Consider the following 17,077-nt stretch of genomic DNA (forward strand, 5'->3'; position numbering starts at 1 on the left):
GAGGCCCGTCCCCTCCCCGCCAGGGGCTCTAAAACAGGCTCGTTCCTCCCCTTCCCCCACTTGGCTTTATTCTGGAGAATGCTACATCCTCCTTCTGTTTGGACTAAGAGCCCTTTCGCAGCAAGGGCTGCTTTTCAAGCCACAGGAAGGCTCAGGCTGCCCAGACCAGCGCTCCCCTCGATGGTGAGGATACCCGTGTTAACTGGATCAGCGGGAAACCCAACCCAGCGGTTTGGGACTTTTCCAAGGGCTCCTTGCCTTGTGCAGCAGGTAGGCTTCCTCCCCCCAGTGGGCCTTTGCCTGCTCTAGTCCTCAGTCCTGTCCAGGGGGTGCGACGGCTGCCCTCCGGTTCGCCACTGCAGCTGCAATGTGTGAGAGGGGCAGAAGAACCAAAAAACCATGAGACAACACCGTGGCTTTTGAAACAGGTACATAGGCTCCCTTGTTTAATAGCAGTTAAGACAGAAAAATGTACAGGAGGGATCAACATGCTCTTTCCACAGGGGAGGCTCCCAAGAACCGCGAGGCCTGTCTGCATTGGTAGCTTTAGGAGTGAGTCTTCAAGAAAAAAAAAAAAAAGTTCCCTTTAGAGTTAAAAATGGACTCTCCTAAATTTCCTCCATAAATGTGTAACTATTTGTGCAAAATAAAAACGCTATTTCCAACACATTAGTGAAAAGTAATTACGAACGCAAGCAAAGGAAAAGAAAAAGAAAAAAAAAAGAGGCAGTTGAAACAGCCAGGAGCAGAGTCCTGGGAGATGGGAGGCAACAGGCGGGGCGCTCCGTAGCAGGCCCCAGGGAGTGTGGAGAGGCTTTATGAGGGAGGTCATGGCCATTGCCGATCTTGGGGATAGGAGAGCCCTGCTTGCTGAGCAGACCCTTGTCAGGTATGCGATGGAGCTAGGCTGGCTTTGAGGCCAAGAGACCAATAGGCCTGGTATGCGATGAAAACAGTGGCAGCACTCCTTGGAAGCTGGCCAATCCTTTTGTCCACAGGGATTCCGCTGGTACCAATTTCTACCCCCCAATCGCTTCAATCACAGTCCCAAGAGATTTCCTGTGAACGTCCAAACTATACGAGCTGCCTACACTATTACTGAAACCTATGAGGGTCCCAACCCAGAAGGTCCCTTTAGAAACATGGACCTGGTTTCCCCAAGAACTTGGCTAAGAGTCACGCTAACCCCAGGCTGTAGGCTTGTAGCCACTGCTGCTCTTGCTCTGCTACTGGGGCCTGCTGGGGCACTTCCATATCTCTGGGCACCCGAGGCCGGGTCTTAGGAGTCTGAAGGGCATGGCATGGCCCCATGTGCACAAGTCCTCTCAAGGCCTGGCCCAGCTAGAGGCCTGGAGATCAGACTCAAAAATCCGACTTCGCCAATTCAAACAACTTAGACATTGCCGGTCCCTGTTTTTTGACCTTCCCTTGCCCAACCAGAGTGTGTCTCTAGACACAACTCAGTAGCAGCACATTGGTTTCATCAGAGAAGACTGAAGACAGACCAAGAGGAAAGAGAGCCACCAAAGGATCCTCCCCTAAGAGTCTTGAGCGGGCTAAGTGTTTTCTTTAGAGGAAGGTCGTGAATGAGGTACAGAGGAAGCCCCATTCCGCTCCCCTGTCTGCTTTTCCTCTACAGCAGTCTTTCCAGGGTATAGGCTTGAGACTAGCTCAGCAATGATGACTCAGAGAAGACAAAATCTCTGACATGCTTAAGGTTCTCTCTGTCCCATGTCCCATGTCCCAAGATCCATCTGAAAGGATCTTGCTGCAGACGGGAGACTAGTGAAGGAGTCTGTGTTGGGCCCTTCTTAAGCAACAGGACTTTAGATTAGTGTAATCATTTCTTGCTCTTTCAGTCGAACCCAGGGCTTGGGTGATGGCATCTGGGATCTCATTCCCATGGCCCCCCACTTTCCCTTGCCTTTTGCAATTCTGGGTGGCAGCATTCATCCCTGACCCTCCTCCTGAGACCCTGGGCCAAGCACTGAGGCCTCAAGGTAAGCCTTAGAAAGCTTCTCTAGAGCGTCCATGCAGCCTGGCCTCTCCAGCTTTGAGGAAGGCTCATGTCTGTGGTGTGTAATCTCTTCCCCTTCGTTTGCAAGTTGGGATGGGGTTCTGGGGGGATTGGGGTGGGGAATGAAAAAGGAAGCATTGCTCTCCCCAGAAGCAGCTAAGTAGCTGGCAAAGGTAGTGAAGAATTCTGTTTGATGAGTCTCTCCTCCCACTAATCCAAGCTGGAAATGCCTGTGTGGCTTATTTGTCATTGTTTGGTGGTGCACAATTACACGTTTGCCAGTAGCCACAGGAGCACCTTCCCAAAGAGTCTTAGAGTGCAGGTTCCTCGGGCTGACCTCACAGCAAAGCCCTTGCACCAGGTGTCGGGAGCCCATCTGCGACAGCGGACACAGACTCCCAGCTAGCTAGTTCAGGCTCCCTTGGCACACTCCAGAATATGCAAGATGGGATTATAGACAACCTTTCTTAGATGAGGCCAAAAGATGGCTATGGGGGTCTCAGGAGAGGACAAAAGACTTGGGCTTGAGTAAGAAGAGCTTCACATCAAGGATATGACTTAGTAACGGACCGCTGGGCCAAAGGCGACAAACTACTAGCCACGACTGGCCCCGTCTGCTTCATGGAGACAATGGTTCCATCCCAACAGGCATGCTGTCCAGCTGCGGCTGCCGCCACAGTACAGAGCTGATAATGTTTCTTGTAAAGATGGTGGCCAGAGAGCTGGTTTTCAATCACAAGGGGCACTCCCCAGTAACCTTCAGGTTTTACTGAAGGGTTAAGGAAGGTCCATTTTCAGGCTTCTAGAATCTGACCAAACCCAATGACACTACTGAAGGTCAAGTTTGAGACTCTCTGTGAAGATCTATGGAAGTAACTGCTGATCTCTGCTCTGAATCCAGTGCCTTGACCCTGAAAGAAGACGATGAGATGAACAGGGAAGGGACCGAGGCTCTGATTCCATTCACACTGGCTTTCAAGAGCTAATAAAACACTTCCTGGTGTGGAGCAACCTGCGGTTAGTCATGGGGTCCAATTATCACCACTGTATACTCAGCTCTATCTTGTCCCAGAAAAGTCAGCAATAAAAGCACTGGGTCAGATCTGGGTTGAAGAAATGGCCACTCTCAGGGGACTGGAGTGAAGCTGTCCTCTGGCCACACGCCATGCTTGTCCCCCTGCTGATGAACATTGGTGGACTGGGGAGATACAAACTTCCAGAACCGTGTGTGCTGGTCCTTCATGTGTGCTGGTCTTTCATACACTGAACAGTAACGTTTTCCAGGTCCTCTCCTTGCATCAGGAAGGACCAACCTCCCCTGCATGGTGAATGGGGTGCTGGGAACGAACAGGATATACTTTGTTATATTTTCGCCTACTCACCTTACCTCCCAGGACCAAGGACCCATTACGTCTGTGTCATTCCTGAGCCCCAGACCAAGGTTCTAGGGCAGCGATGAAACGTGGTTCATCGTCCTGGGACTGGTGACACCACCATCTCTAGGCCGCTACAGAGTACAGTATGACTTCCCTGGAGTCCCAGCCTAGCAACACCTCATGTACTTGCTTTTTCTTGTGCCTCTTTTACTATAGGGAAAGGTTACGCGAATACTGTACACAGGTTATTAAAAAAATACATTTGCTCTCTTTGAAGAAGAATGCACAAGGCAGGGCCAGCCGGGCCTGGGTCCTGGCCTCTGGGGCTGACGTGAGCAGCCTCTGCAGGCCTGAGGTTAACTTTCATGAGTGGTGGCTGCTGATGAGTCCCCGGAGCTGCTTGGCCACAGTGTCAATCAATTTCTGCTTGTCTCGCTCATTTTTCCGGAACTGTGCAAACATGTTGTTCTTGCGGCTGGTGTCCCTCATCCTAAACAGAGGAAGAAAGAAGGAGAACAAAATGTTTGAGGAGACAATGGTGGAAGGAGACCAGGCGGGAGGTGGGATGGCTCCACACATCTCCACCTCCGCCCAGACCTGAGAGTCCAGAATATTTCCATTGTCAAGCCCCTACTTAACCTACTGTTCAGGAAGCTGTCCTGTGGCACCCACTGCCCTCCCAACCTCAGTCACCTCTGGAAGAGAGTCCAAAGCCAGCGATGGAGGGGCCAACCTCCTGATCACCCTCCTCCCCCCACTGCACCTCTTTCCTTCCCTTCTAGCTCCAGGTGTGCAGCTCCCATAGGAATCTTGGGTGTGCTGAAGCCCTGAGGGTCAACAGGCTCTTACAGAATATCTAGATCCAGGATCCACTTATCATCTCCTGAGCTCGTGAAATCCTGCTGCGACCTCAGAGCTGGTATTTGAAAGAGAAAGCAGGAACAAACTCTCAGCTAGTAATTCTAAGAGGAGATGAGTAACTGAAAGTCACTGTGTATTTCTAAACTTCACTGGCCAGTTGCTCTGTCCCATCCCTAACAAAACTAAGGGCCTGACCTATCTCTTTTGTCTCAGAGTGAGGATCCAGAGACGGCAAGGCGGTTGAGCACATCGTGAGAAGTAGAGCAGACAGACCATCCTTTCGCTTGTGGAGTCAGAACTTCAGCCAGGAGAAGCCCCTGAGAACCCGAGGGTTGTCCATACCCTCACACCTTTGACCTTCGCAGAGCTTTCTATTACCAGGTACCGCCAAAGCTCCAGAGATGGCATATTTCTAGAAGGCAAACCATGGGCAGTTCTGGCCAATGCTTGTGGCCAGATGGAAAGACCTAACCAGGAAGCATAGGTAAAGTCATGACCAGGTTATGGTGTCACAGAAAGGCCCAAGTCAGGATAAGCCATTGTGATAGAACATGGGAATGTGCTAATTCCTGCAGAGTCCACAACCTCTGACATCTGACCGTGACCTCTGGCCTCAGTCTCTGCACACTAGACCTCCAGCCCATTGCTAGTTCCGGTGTCAGAGAATTAAGAACACTGCCCAGACCAATTTCGCCCTGGGGTAGGCATAGGCGATCTTTACCACCATCCCCCAGGATCTGGGCTGGCTTTCTGGCTTCACAGCTCCCTGGGCTGTACGTAGACAGGTCCAAAGGAGGGGAAGGAACCTGATAAGCCTGGTAATCTATGGCCAGGCATACTTCCCAGGGGCCTTTGGCCAATCCTGGCCCCCCCCTTTTTTTCCCCCTGTGTGGTGTTCTTTGTTCAGAGGGGCAGATGTGAGGCCAATGGGTTAAAGCTAGAGATGCCACAAGGGCAGTTATATTCATGAGGCTGGGAGATTCTGATGAGCACCAAAGCTGTGTGGTTGGGGCCAACACTGAGAGCCACCATGAGTTGTGACTTCTTTCACTGATCTAAGCTTATGGGTCTTCAGACTGGAATTATTCAAGTAAACTCAGAACACTGAGTATAAGGTACAACCACCCACCTGTACAGGACTGAGCTTGGAGGGGAGGAAGAAAAGGTGACAGAGGCTGGTTGAAAAGAGAGCACATGGTCCTCAGGCTCTGATGATTACTGTATTTGGTCCTTTATGCATGGACTGGACAATTATGTGTGTGGAACTGGCCTGGCTTTAGATTATTTATCCCAGAGAAGGATTCCATTTCCTTTGCTGAATATGCTATGAATCTAAAGAAAAACAATGCAAAACAAGGAAGGAAGAAAGGAAGGAAGGAAGCGGAAAAACACTCCCTACATGTATAGGGCGTTCATTTTAATGTCCTTTGTGATCATGAATTTCATGACTCCTTGAAGCTGCCCAGAGATGGGGAGCCAGAGTTGGCTTTCAGCTCTCATAAAAGAAGCTCTCCAATAAGGTAGGAGAAAGGGAAGAAGAAGGTAGTCCCTGAGCCTCAGAGGCTAGGAGTTCTCGGCAATTAAGGCCCAGAGTTGGGATTACTCCAAAGATAAACTCAAGTGCCTTGACGGCCGATGACAGCATGCTGGTTTGTGCCCTGGGAAGCACCCAAACCAAAGTGGGGGGCCCTCTTCCCCTCCCCTTCCATTCTGTAAGCCTGGGATCCGGATCTACTTTGGCTAGGGCCACCTCTCAATGACACAGGTGCCTCTTCTGTTTCCTGAATGTCCTCGGCATGTTGAAAAGGAGAGATAGTCAAGCTCTGGTGGTAGATCTGGCTGGGGCGAAAGCAGGAAAGGGTCAGGTAAAGGGGCTGATTCCTATGAGGCTGGGAAGTAGGGATTTGGGGGATCCGGGTGGCCTTTGGCCCTCCTGGGTTTGGGAGGAAGCTTTTAAACCCTGCTGATGGCTGGGGATAAGCACACGGCTTTGTTACTGTCAGGCCTCCAGAATCCATGGAGAGGCTGACTGTTCCAGCCCACTGCTGATCCACAGAAAGTGGAAGAGACAATGCCTCTTAGATCTAGAGCTTCTTAGGAACAGACAAGCAAAGGACTGTTGAGAGAAGGAAATGGAAGGGAATCCCACAGCCCATTTGGACACAGAGTGAATACAACATTAAACACCACCTGGAGGGCCCAAATGTCCCTCATTTCAGCTGGGATTAGCCCTTGCCTCTAATAAAAAGGTTTCTCCAGGAGACGTAGGTTCCAGAGCTTAATGCCATGGGCTTCACCACCAGGAGGTGGCGGAGAAGGGGAGACTGCTGAGCAGCTCCCTTCTGTCAGGGCTGAGTTTCAAGCTTCGCACTAGCAAAGAGTGTGGAGCGTGCCAGGAAGCTGAGTGGGAACAAGCTTTTCCCTGGCACCAATGGGGGAAAGAAAATCCCTGCCATCACCTCCAGCCCCATAGGGATTGGTATGCTAAGGGTCACTCTAAGGACCGAGGACAGAGGAAACAGCCAGCCAATTGGCACCAGACTAGTTTAGTAGATTAGTATGTCAGGGGGGAGAAAAGTCAGAAGGTAAGGCTTTAGTGGAGTCGTTAGTGTCAGTGAGGAAACCAGAAGGACTTGCCTCAAAGTGATGGAAAAGGCCCAAGTGAATAATATACTTACTCTCTAGATATCCTAGGGAGGAAGGTCATCAGGAGAGAGAATCATGGGAAACAAAGTTAAAATGGAAACATCAGTCTGTCTTGGTCTGGTGAAAGCTGCACCCTGGGCTCTTGGTTTCTTGGCTCCAAACACTTTCCTCTGCGTCCTGTTCTTGCTTACTTTCCACTCCTCCCCTTCCCACTCTTCTAACTGCACAGTAGGGAGGACGTACCTTAGCCTTTCCTCTGCTTATGGCTGCACTCTGACCTCCTAGTTGCTGGTCCATCTACCCAAGTTCACATATGGTCACATATGTACTTGCTGTGCTGCTTAGATGCGGGGTACTCTTCTAAGAAGCTTCAAAGAAGCTGGCACTTAACTAGTGTGATGACAATAAAAACCCTCCCTTTTACGTGGATCCTGGTCTCTGGCCTGCCAGCTCTCAACTAGGTTAGGAAAAGCCAGAGCTAGGCTGCATAACAGATTCCAGCATCTGGGTGGTGTACTGGTTAACCATGAGACGTTCTGGAGCTGTCTAACCCAATCTCAGTGGGAGCACCTCTGCTGGCCAGTGACTGCCCAGAGCAAGAATGAGACACCGTGTCCAACAGCTTTCTTGGGACAGTTGGCACAACAAGGCTCGATCTAGCAGGGAGTTTGGGGGTGGGGGTGGGGGCTGAATGGGGATGGCGCTGCTGAAGGTTTCAGGCATTCCAGGAACTTCTCTGCTAGAAACCACAGAAGCCATCTTTCATGGGGCTCTTCTGCCCATTGTCACCAGATGATTGGGGCCAGTCTCACTCTGTTCACCAGGTGGCCTGAACCCAACCTTAAGGCATCTTCCTTTCTTCTGTCATCTTCAGCTAAAGAGATGTTGCCCCATTCAGCTCCAAGGGCTTGCCAGAGTCCACCTGACCCATACTTGGCCTCAGCTTCTTGGGGATCAGGAGCTAAGAGGCTACAAGAGGAAGGCCATCTTGCCCAATCCAATAGCAGAGACTACGGGTAGCACTTACGGCAATTCCAAGAACAGGCCTCTCTGCTGTGTTTGGAAGGTATTGGCCAAGAGGAAATTATCCCTGACACTGATTCCCATGCCCTTTCCCCACCTCCCAACAGAGACCACCAGACTGTGTACTCACTTCTCAAGCAGGGTCAGAGCTGTCACTGGGTTCACTCGCAAGTACTTGCAGTTGGGCTGACCATAGTCAGCAAGGTAGGTCGACCAGTCCCACTGGATGAAGAGATCCAAAAGCTGTAAAATATTGAAACCCCACCCCAGGGATTAATCAGACAAGACAAACCAGGACTTTAGAAAACCCCTAACATCCTCTACTACCAGCTAACGGTAAATCTGAAAAACAAAAATAAAAATGTAGTAAGAGAAAGAATGGCTGAAGATTGTTCATGCAACTACAGAAATCAGTGAGTCATCAGTGGAAGGCCGAGTAGTCTCGGCCATAAGCCTTGTGATCGTTGTGATGCTGCTAAGACTATAGGCCCAGCATTTAGCTCTCAGGGGCAGGCCTGAGACTGTCATAAAACTGGTCACTTATTCATTTAATAAATACTTGTCAAATGCCTCCCCTGTGCCAGGCACCACTCTAGAAGCTCAGAATTCAATAATGACCAAATGAAGATGGGTACAGTCTGTGGCACATACACACTGTACAAGCTTTGAGGTTAAAAGGTGTGGGTTCAAGAACCAGGGGGTGCCTGGGTGGCTCAATGGGTTAAAAGCCTCTCCTTTCGGCTCAAGTCATGATCCCAGGGTCCTGGGATTGAGCACTGCATCAAGCTCTCTGCTCAGCAGGGAGCCTGCTTCCCTTCCTCTCTCTCTGCCTGCCTCTCTACCTACTTGTGATCTCTGTCTGTCATATAAATAAATAAAATCTTGGGAAAAAAAAAAAAGAACCAGTTTCCTGACTTGCTGCATTGACTTTGCCCAAGTTGCTCAATGGACACCCTGAGATACACTGAGAAAATATATATCTTGGTCTCTGGCCCTCATTACCAGCAAACAAAATTACAAACCCTCATAATTTCCCAAGTAATAAGAATACTAGGAACATCTCTTGTCCTAATACTGGCCTATGACCCCTGTTCTTGAGATCTATCTCCTCAAAAGCGTGTGATTTCCTGGGTGGCAGGAGTGTCTTTTGTTCTAATGAGGTGATCCTGGGTGGGATCCCGGATAAGGGTTGGAAAGATCAAGCCATGATTAGAAGCTTGGAATTTTCAGTCCCACCACCCATTCTCTTGAGAAGGGAGAAAAGCTGAAAATAGGGTTCACAATTCATCGTGCCCATGTGGTGACATTTTCATAAAATCCCTGAAGTACGGGGTTTGGAGAGCTTCCGGGTTGACGAACGCATGGAAATTTGGAGAGTGGTGTGCCTGGAGAGAGCACGGGAGCTCCTTCACGCCCTTTTCCCCAGACCTTGCCCCACGCATCTCTTCCACCTGGTTCCTGAGTTATGGCCTTTTCCAATAAACCTGTGATCTAGTAAGTAAGATGTTTCCTGACTTCTGGGAGCTGTTCCAGCAATTCAGCAAACCTGAGGAGGGGGTCAGGGAACCTCCATCTGCAGCAGGTGGTCAGAAACCCAGGTGGATAGGCAGGTGGCTGGTGTCTCAACTGGGGGGAGGGTCTTGTGGAACTGAGCCCTTAACCTGTGTGAGCAGACACTGTCTGCATGTAAACAGTGTCAGAATTGAGTCAAATTGTAGGACATCTAGCTGGTGTCGCAGGGAACTGCTTGATGTGGGGAAAAATGTCCACGCATTTGGTGACCAGAAGTGTCAGAAATGAAATGTTTCATGTGGGTAATAAAGGAGACTTGGGGGAGAAACACAATAGGGAAGAACGGAGTTTTTCCCTACATAGAAAGCAAAGAACTGAGTTTTTCCTCTATACATCGACATATACACATGCCTCTAGTATGTAAACAGGACACGGAAACAACACAGAAACAGAGAACTAAAGAATGAACGGATCGCGTCGCATTACACGAGGCCATCTTTGTTGCATCTGTGTGGACACTGGCTGAGTAGATGAAAACAAGAGCCACCGTAGGTCAGGACTCAAAAATGGGCTTAAGTCCATGCTGGAGGGCACAGAGCCTGGCACTGTTGGGAGTGTCTGAGAAGAATGCCATGGAGTTAGGAGTGCCAAGAACTAGATGGGTCTCAGAAGATAATGAGAGCACTCTGAGGGTAGACTGAGCTCTGAGTCTGGGGGAGAGCCTGACTTAGAGAAACTTAAAAGAATTTTGTCAAAGGCTTTGGTTTCCCAGCTGGATTTAGCCTCAGGTTATCACTCTAACAAAATACTTGAAAACCATACCTGAGTAAAACTAATAAAGAAATCGATGCATTTCGAAGGCAGTTGTGACGAAAGGGAAACTGTTGCTGCCCTCTGTAAGCTTCCAGACGGGGTAAAGTCCCATTCTCACATTGCTGCATAGGGGGAGGGCCCCTAAGCAATCTTTTTGGTAATGAGATACATGTAAAGGCTTTTGGGACTCAAGACATGTCCCTGCTTCTCCCTTTCTAAGCGGTAACTGCTGACGGAGATGAGTGGGTGGCCATCTCTCTGTGCAGAACAAAGACCAGAGAGGCCTAGAGTCAAATCCAATGCCAGAGCCTGGGCTCCAGGCACACCTTCCTCCCCTGTCTGTCTTCACTGTGCAGCTGGGCAAACAGGCACTGTGGGCCTTGCCCTGCTTGGCCAAGCCTCCTCTTCCAACCATTCTTTTAGAATAGTTGTTATAAACCTCCTCAGGCAGGACAGGAATTGGCTGACATCCTGAGCCTAAAACTGAGAAAAGCCCCTATCCCCTCAGCCAAGAAAGGGGCGTTACAGATGAGAGGAGACGGGGAGAGAGCAGACATGTCGGTTGGTCTAGGCTGGCCTGGCCCCAAAGGGCCGTCTCAGGCCTCTTTCAGGTCAGGCCTATTTTAGTTGGCAAGTAAAAGGCCTTCTACCACTTCCTTTCACTGCCCCCAAGGCCTCACAGAGCTCTGCTTGAGGAGAGAATTTTCCCTGACTTCCCATTCTCACCGTGGTGGTTCTGTGCTGTAGTGTCCAAAGACCACGTGAGACAGTTCTCTTTCCCTGTTCCTAAGAGTGCGAGAGACACTCGGGGTGTCCTTGGTTCTGTGCAGTCCTCCCACTACTGTGCTTTACAAACACAATTATGCCTTTCCCTCAAATCCCAGGAAAAAATTATGAAAAAAGATAGCATTCTTTTAATTAAAATTTCTTCTCGGAAAAAGGTGAAAAACCTGGGGGAGCCTGTTACTGTTTGCCCAGCAGGGAGTGAATAAAAAAAAAAAAAAAGATGAATAACAAGTTGAATTGGAAGATTTGGAAAACCCAATTTCCTAAAAGTTATTCTAGGTATTTTCAGGTGTGCACCCACATGCGCGCATTTGATGAAACTACCTTCTCTATTAACAATTCCTAATTTCTGTGATGGAATTAGGTGGTATGCGTATTTTCTGATTTATCGCAAAGAATGCCATGTCCTTCTGGCTGCTGACAACTGGGTAAATCACCAGTGGGGTGTGGAGGGAGGTTCATGATTTAGCTCCTTGGTTTTCTATTTTTATCTTCCTGCCCAAGTCTCTCAATGCCTAAAAGCTCTGGGATGATGAACTTAAAAACTTAATCCCATTCTGGGCACGAAAACTACACAGCTCTATTAAGCTCAACAAGTCTAAGCCTGTTGATCACAGTCTGGGTCTGTGTTGCTTTCCGTGGTCTCTACAGGGGCTGGTGCCCAGATCTTCTGGCTGCCCTTGAGAGAGATGGACATAGACTACTAGAGTCTGGGGAGCAATCAACCAAGTCAGCAGCATGGAGCATGGTTCCGCTGGATTCCACAGAACAGTGTTAGGAGGCCAGGAGACCCGCAGGCCAGCACTGGTCAACAGCACCGATTCTATATCGACTTGCAATGGTGAGTCCGCCTCTCCGAGCCTGGACCTCCACATACAATGGCCCTGTTATGGCTCAGTGAAGACTCTCGCAGGGATGCAAAACATTTAGTCACCACTAGTGAGCTCATTCTTCTTAATTTCTAAGATTTTTCATTTGGAACTAATTTCAAACTTATCCCAAGGTTGCAAGAATAAGCAGAGAATAAAGAACATCGTATGCCTTCCTCCCACACCCATCATCAACATTTCACACCATATGCTCCAGCCTTCGTGTGCTCTTTCTCTCTTTACACACATGGGCACACAAGAACTTCCTTTTCTGAGTCGCTTGAGAGGAACTTGAGTGTACCATGGCCCTCTATTCCGAAGTACTTCAGCATTCCCAAGTATCAGGGATATTCTCTTGCATAACCATAGTAGTTTCCAACTGCAGAGAATTTAATACTGACATGGTCCATATTCTAATTTTAGAAATTGAGCCAATAATGTCCTGTATATAGATTTTGGCTTGGGTTTTGCTCCAATATATCATATCGCTTAGGATGTGGTATTACATTTGTCTTCTGTTGAGTCTCCTTTAATCTGGACTATTTCCACAGCCTTTCTTATATTGACATTTATGAAGAATAGAGTCCCCTGCCACCTTTTTCTCCACTCAGTTTTGTTTTTTTCTAGTGCTTTCTCATACTTAGATTTAAGACCTGCCCTTCTGGCTGGAATTCTACCTCAGTGCTGCTGTGTACTCCTCAGAGGAACCCTGTCTGGAGGTGTACACTGTTTATTTGTCTCTCCTTGGTGGTATTAATTTTGAGCACTCTGTCAAGATATCGTCTGATCTCTCCCTGACAAGATTTTGTGTTTTCCTTTGCAACTAGTAAGCAACTGAAGACAGTTTAAGACCATGCGAATATACAGCTCCTGATTAAAATTTCCCCTCAGCTTTAGCGTCCATCGAAGATTCTCGCCGGCTTCAGCTTCACTGTCGTGGTTGCAAACAGATGGTATTCCAACTCCACTCTTCCTTGCACATTTATCACTTGTCACTCAGCATTTCTCCACCCATTAACTTACGTATTTATTTATGGCATGGACTCATCGGCTCCCATTTTCTCAATGGCTTATAGTCATTACTCTACCTAATTCATTATTTTGGTGCTCAAATTGTCCCTGATTTGACAAGTGGGAACCCCTTTGAGATGGAGCCTGTGTCCTTAAGCCCCATATACTTTCTGAGGTCATGCTTCCTTTCTGACATAATAAGGTGTTTCAGGCTTGTCTTGCATCGACCATGCCCCAGCCATTTCTCTGACGAGCTCTGATTTCTTTTAGTGGTAATGTTATAGAGACCAGAATTTGGGGGCTAGGTGTGGCCATTGCTCCTGGAGCGTCTTTGTTAATTGCTACTGGGGGGCAAACCGTGGGAAGTTAAGCCCTTTCAGTGCACGGTGCTAGGAAACACATGCATGTAAACATACACATACATATGTGAGCACATGCACATACACGTGTTGTACATGGGTGTAAGCATGTACACATTCATGCTTTGGAAAGGACGAGTTTATAGCAACACCTCCAATTCTAATCATTCTCCCAGAGTTCTTTCTTGCCTTCCTCCATTCTGTATTTGCGTGTGCTTTCTTCCACAGCGGATAACCTGGCTCTCAAGAACATCATCTCAGTTACTAATTTGCTCAGGCCTAGAAAATATCTAAATAGGTTCGGAATTATTTGTATAGGCTACTACAGGAAAAAATGCACAATTTTTCCCTCCCAACTTAAGACTGAGTGTACAATCCAACACCATGTTTTTAAGTCACTTGGGCTCATTCTTAATTCTCCCTTCAGTGTAGTTATGGTATTCAGCTAAATAAATGGGTTCATTGGTGTCCACTTGCTTTTAGTTTTAGGCTCCTCCCTCCCATCCTTGTTAATTTTTTAAATATGCAGGACATTAACATGCTTCCAAAAGTCAACTCAGAGAAGCGTTGTTCCCTCCCTTGCAGTATCTCTTTTACCCCGATCCCTTCCATGGCTCACAGGTAACCAACTCCCTTGGTTTTGGATTTGTCCTCCTTATGCTTCTATTTGTGAAGAAAGGCAGAGGCACCCATGCTCTCTTATTTCTCTTTCTTTCTTTCATAGCAAGTAGCCCATTATATATGCCCTTTAAGAACTCTTACCTCTTGATGTTCAGAAGTAGGTGGTAGATGGAGAAGAAAGGGGGGTCGGGGTGGAAGACTGAAGTTAAGATCACTTCCACAATCTTTATGATATGAACATCACCTTGCAACTTTTACCATATCCTCATGCTTTGTGTTCTTATTTACTTAACAATTTTTTTCTTATCGATTCACATTTGGATCTTAAGAAACATGTAAAAAGAACATCTGACGTCACTATCACAAATGGGAACCCACTCCTATTGCCATAAATGGAGGATATTCCAAATACTAGCACCACCAGGAGGTGTTGCCCCTGCCACAAAGACTAAAAGGGAATGGCTTAGGTCATGCTTTCACCTTTCATGGTACCTCTCGGTATTATCTAAACCTGCATCGTGACTACCGGAATGCCTTCTGTACTTTCAGTATTCCGTCCACCCTATGTTTTGGGTTTAGGCTGTGACTTTTAGCCAAGAGTTCAGGGAAGCCTGTGTGCCTGGAACAGAGTTAAGTGACCTCTGTGTACCAAGGAGCACTCAGGACAGAAGTTTATGAGAGACGATCAGTGTATGCACGACTTCTCTGTGCTAGGCTTGGTCAAGAAGGGCCAGCGTCAAGGGTCTGCTTTGGCTGGTAAGGCCTACCTAGCAAGCCTGGCTGGGCTGGGAAACTTGTTAACACAACCACAAGGGTAGTTCATTTTGCTCACAATCAGGTATCCTCATTAACGTTTCTCTGTAGTTGGCTTTTGGGGAGTTTTTACTTCTGCCTTAGAACACTGTTACAATTCCCGATTCTGCATGGGATGTCTTCTGATAGGATTTACAGAACCACACTTTTGGGCTGCACTATGCTCATTCTATTTATATTTAAGAGGATTTTCCCCTCCTTTTTAAAAAAAAATAATTTTTTTAAGCAATCTCTATACCCAGCATGGGGCTCAAATTTACAATCCCAAGATCAAGAGTTGTATGCTCTCCTGACTGAGCCATCCAGGTGCCCCTATAGTTCTTAAAAGTATAAAAATTATAACCTACTAACATTTAAAAAGTTCACATGAAGTAACCTCTTCTAACATTTATTCAAAGGATTGAAACAGTAATTAACAAAACACATTTGCTTGTCTCAGATATTCTCAATGAAAATGCAAGCCCATGAAATACGGCAAATATTTTTAAAGCATCCACCATGTGCAAAGAACAGGACTGGGCCTTCCAAGTGTCATTAAAGTAAACGGTTTACCTTCATAGAGGAGAATAAAAGAAAAGCAAGAATAACTGTAATCCAAGCCAAATCAGTGAAATGTTATATTACATGACTTACTGACTATTACTCCTTTTGAACTATCAACTGAACATTTTGCAAAATTTTTACTTATCACAAAATTTAAAATTTAAATTTAGGACAAAATTTAAACAAATTGTGGTGTAAACCACAACTCACTCACTCACTCTCTTTCTCTCTCTCTCTCACTCCATGTGCTTCAAGTTTAATGCCCTAGAGGTGGTGGGAATCATCTCAGTGATATTAAATCCCAGTTAGACTTATATCACGGTCATAGAGTTCAATATGGAAATGTGCTTGCATTTTATTAACATCAGTGTCAGATTTTTAAAAACTTTTTCTTTGGAAATAATTTTAGGCTTATGTAAAAGTTGCAAAAATAGTTTAGATAGATAGTACCTCTGTACCGTTCACCTCTCAAATGTTCACCATTGCTACGGTATAATGATCAGAACCAAGAAATTAACATTGGCACAATACTAGTATCTAAACTACGACTATTCTGCTTTCACTAGATTTTCCACTAATGTCCTTTTTCTGACCCATTCCGGGATCCCACCTTGAACTTATTCGTCATGTCTCCTTTGTCTGTTCCAATCTGTCACAGTTCCTCTTCTAATCTTTCAAGACCTTGATACTTATGAACAGTGTACCTTTGGTCTTTTATTTTATAGACTGTCCCTCAATTTAGGTCTGCCCAATATTTTCTGTGGTTAGACTGAATCAGTAGTTCTTAGCCAAGGGGGAGCTTACTTCCAAAGGGACATCTGGCAATGCTTGGAGACATTTTTGGTTGTAGCGAGTCTGGGGGGTATAGGGGGTGTTGGTGGTGATGCTGCTTCTAGTGGGCAGAAGCCAGGGATACTGTTAAACATCCTACAATGCTCAGGACAGCCCTCATGACAACGAATTACACAATCCAAAATGTCATTAGTGTTGAGGCTATGCATTTTCTTGCAAGAATACTACAGAAGTGATATCATGCCCTGTTCAGTGCGTCAACATCAGATCCACAACAAAGTTACTATTTTCACCTTTGGAATTAATATACTCCTGGAGGGAGCTCTACTTTGAGGCTATGCAAATATCCTGTTTCCCCTCCAACTTTTGTCCACCAACTTTAATATCCATTGCCAGATCCTGCCTGCAACAATATTGACGGTGGTGGTTGACTAGTTCTCTCATTTCTTGGGTAGTTATTAACTGGAATTCTTCTGTGAGGAAAAGTACTGTCCTTTCACCTCCATTTATTTATTGGTCCAATTATTTATATCAGCATTACCTCATGAATATTTATTTTATTTCCCAGGTTATAATCTTACTATGATCATTATTCATATTTTGTTTTTCAAATTGTTCCAGTTTTGGTCAGTAGGAATTCCTGCAGATTCATTCCCCAGTGTATTTTCAGCCAGTCCTACCTTTTTCTGGACACTTGCTTACTTTTCTGGCACTAAGACATTGCCAGCTCATCTTGTACCTTCCCTGCCCCTGCTCTGCATTCAGTCACTTTTCCAAAAAGCTCTGGTTTCTTTTACCAAAGAATGGTTTTTAGAAGCCAAGATCTGGGCAATTAGCATGCTCATTGCTACTGGGGTGTCACTGCTTTGAGGGCATCTCAGTGGACAGAGCTAAGAGATCTCTGTGTGTTTACTAACTTGCCTATCGTCTATATTTATTTCTGTAACTATTTATGTATCTGTATTAAAATCATGAGTTCCTATCTGATGTCTCCAATTGCAGTCCCAGCACCACGGGGTTCATGCTAGCCTTTCC

General features: G+C 46.8%; 1 protein-coding gene across 4 annotated transcripts in view; it reads right to left on the reverse strand.

Annotated features, from left to right (window-relative positions):
* Nucleotides 1-413: 413 nt before the first annotated feature.
* The window catches only part of EXOC6B (exocyst complex component 6B), a 651,357-nt gene continuing 634,693 nt past the window's right edge, over nt 414-17,077 (reverse strand). For 3 of the 4 annotated variants that reach the window (XM_004742187.3, XM_004742188.3, XM_004742185.3), the window contains 3 exons: nt 8,054-8,166; nt 6,933-6,944; nt 414-3,883 (listed from right to left, as the gene is read on the reverse strand). In XM_004742187.3, coding sequence (XP_004742244.1) covers nt 3,757-3,883; nt 6,933-6,944; nt 8,054-8,166 — 252 coding nt within the window. In that variant the 3' untranslated portion in view covers nt 414-3,756. The remainder of the gene's footprint in view (nt 3,884-6,932; nt 6,945-8,053; nt 8,167-17,077) is intronic. The other variant, XM_004742186.3, reaches the window with a different exon arrangement.

The sequence above is a fragment of the Mustela putorius genome, unplaced genomic scaffold, assembly GCF_011764305.1.
Source record: "Mustela putorius furo isolate JIRA1106 unplaced genomic scaffold, ASM1176430v1.1 tig00000281_pilon_pilon_pilon, whole genome shotgun sequence".
NCBI classification, from domain to species: Eukaryota; Metazoa; Chordata; class Mammalia; order Carnivora; family Mustelidae; genus Mustela; species Mustela putorius.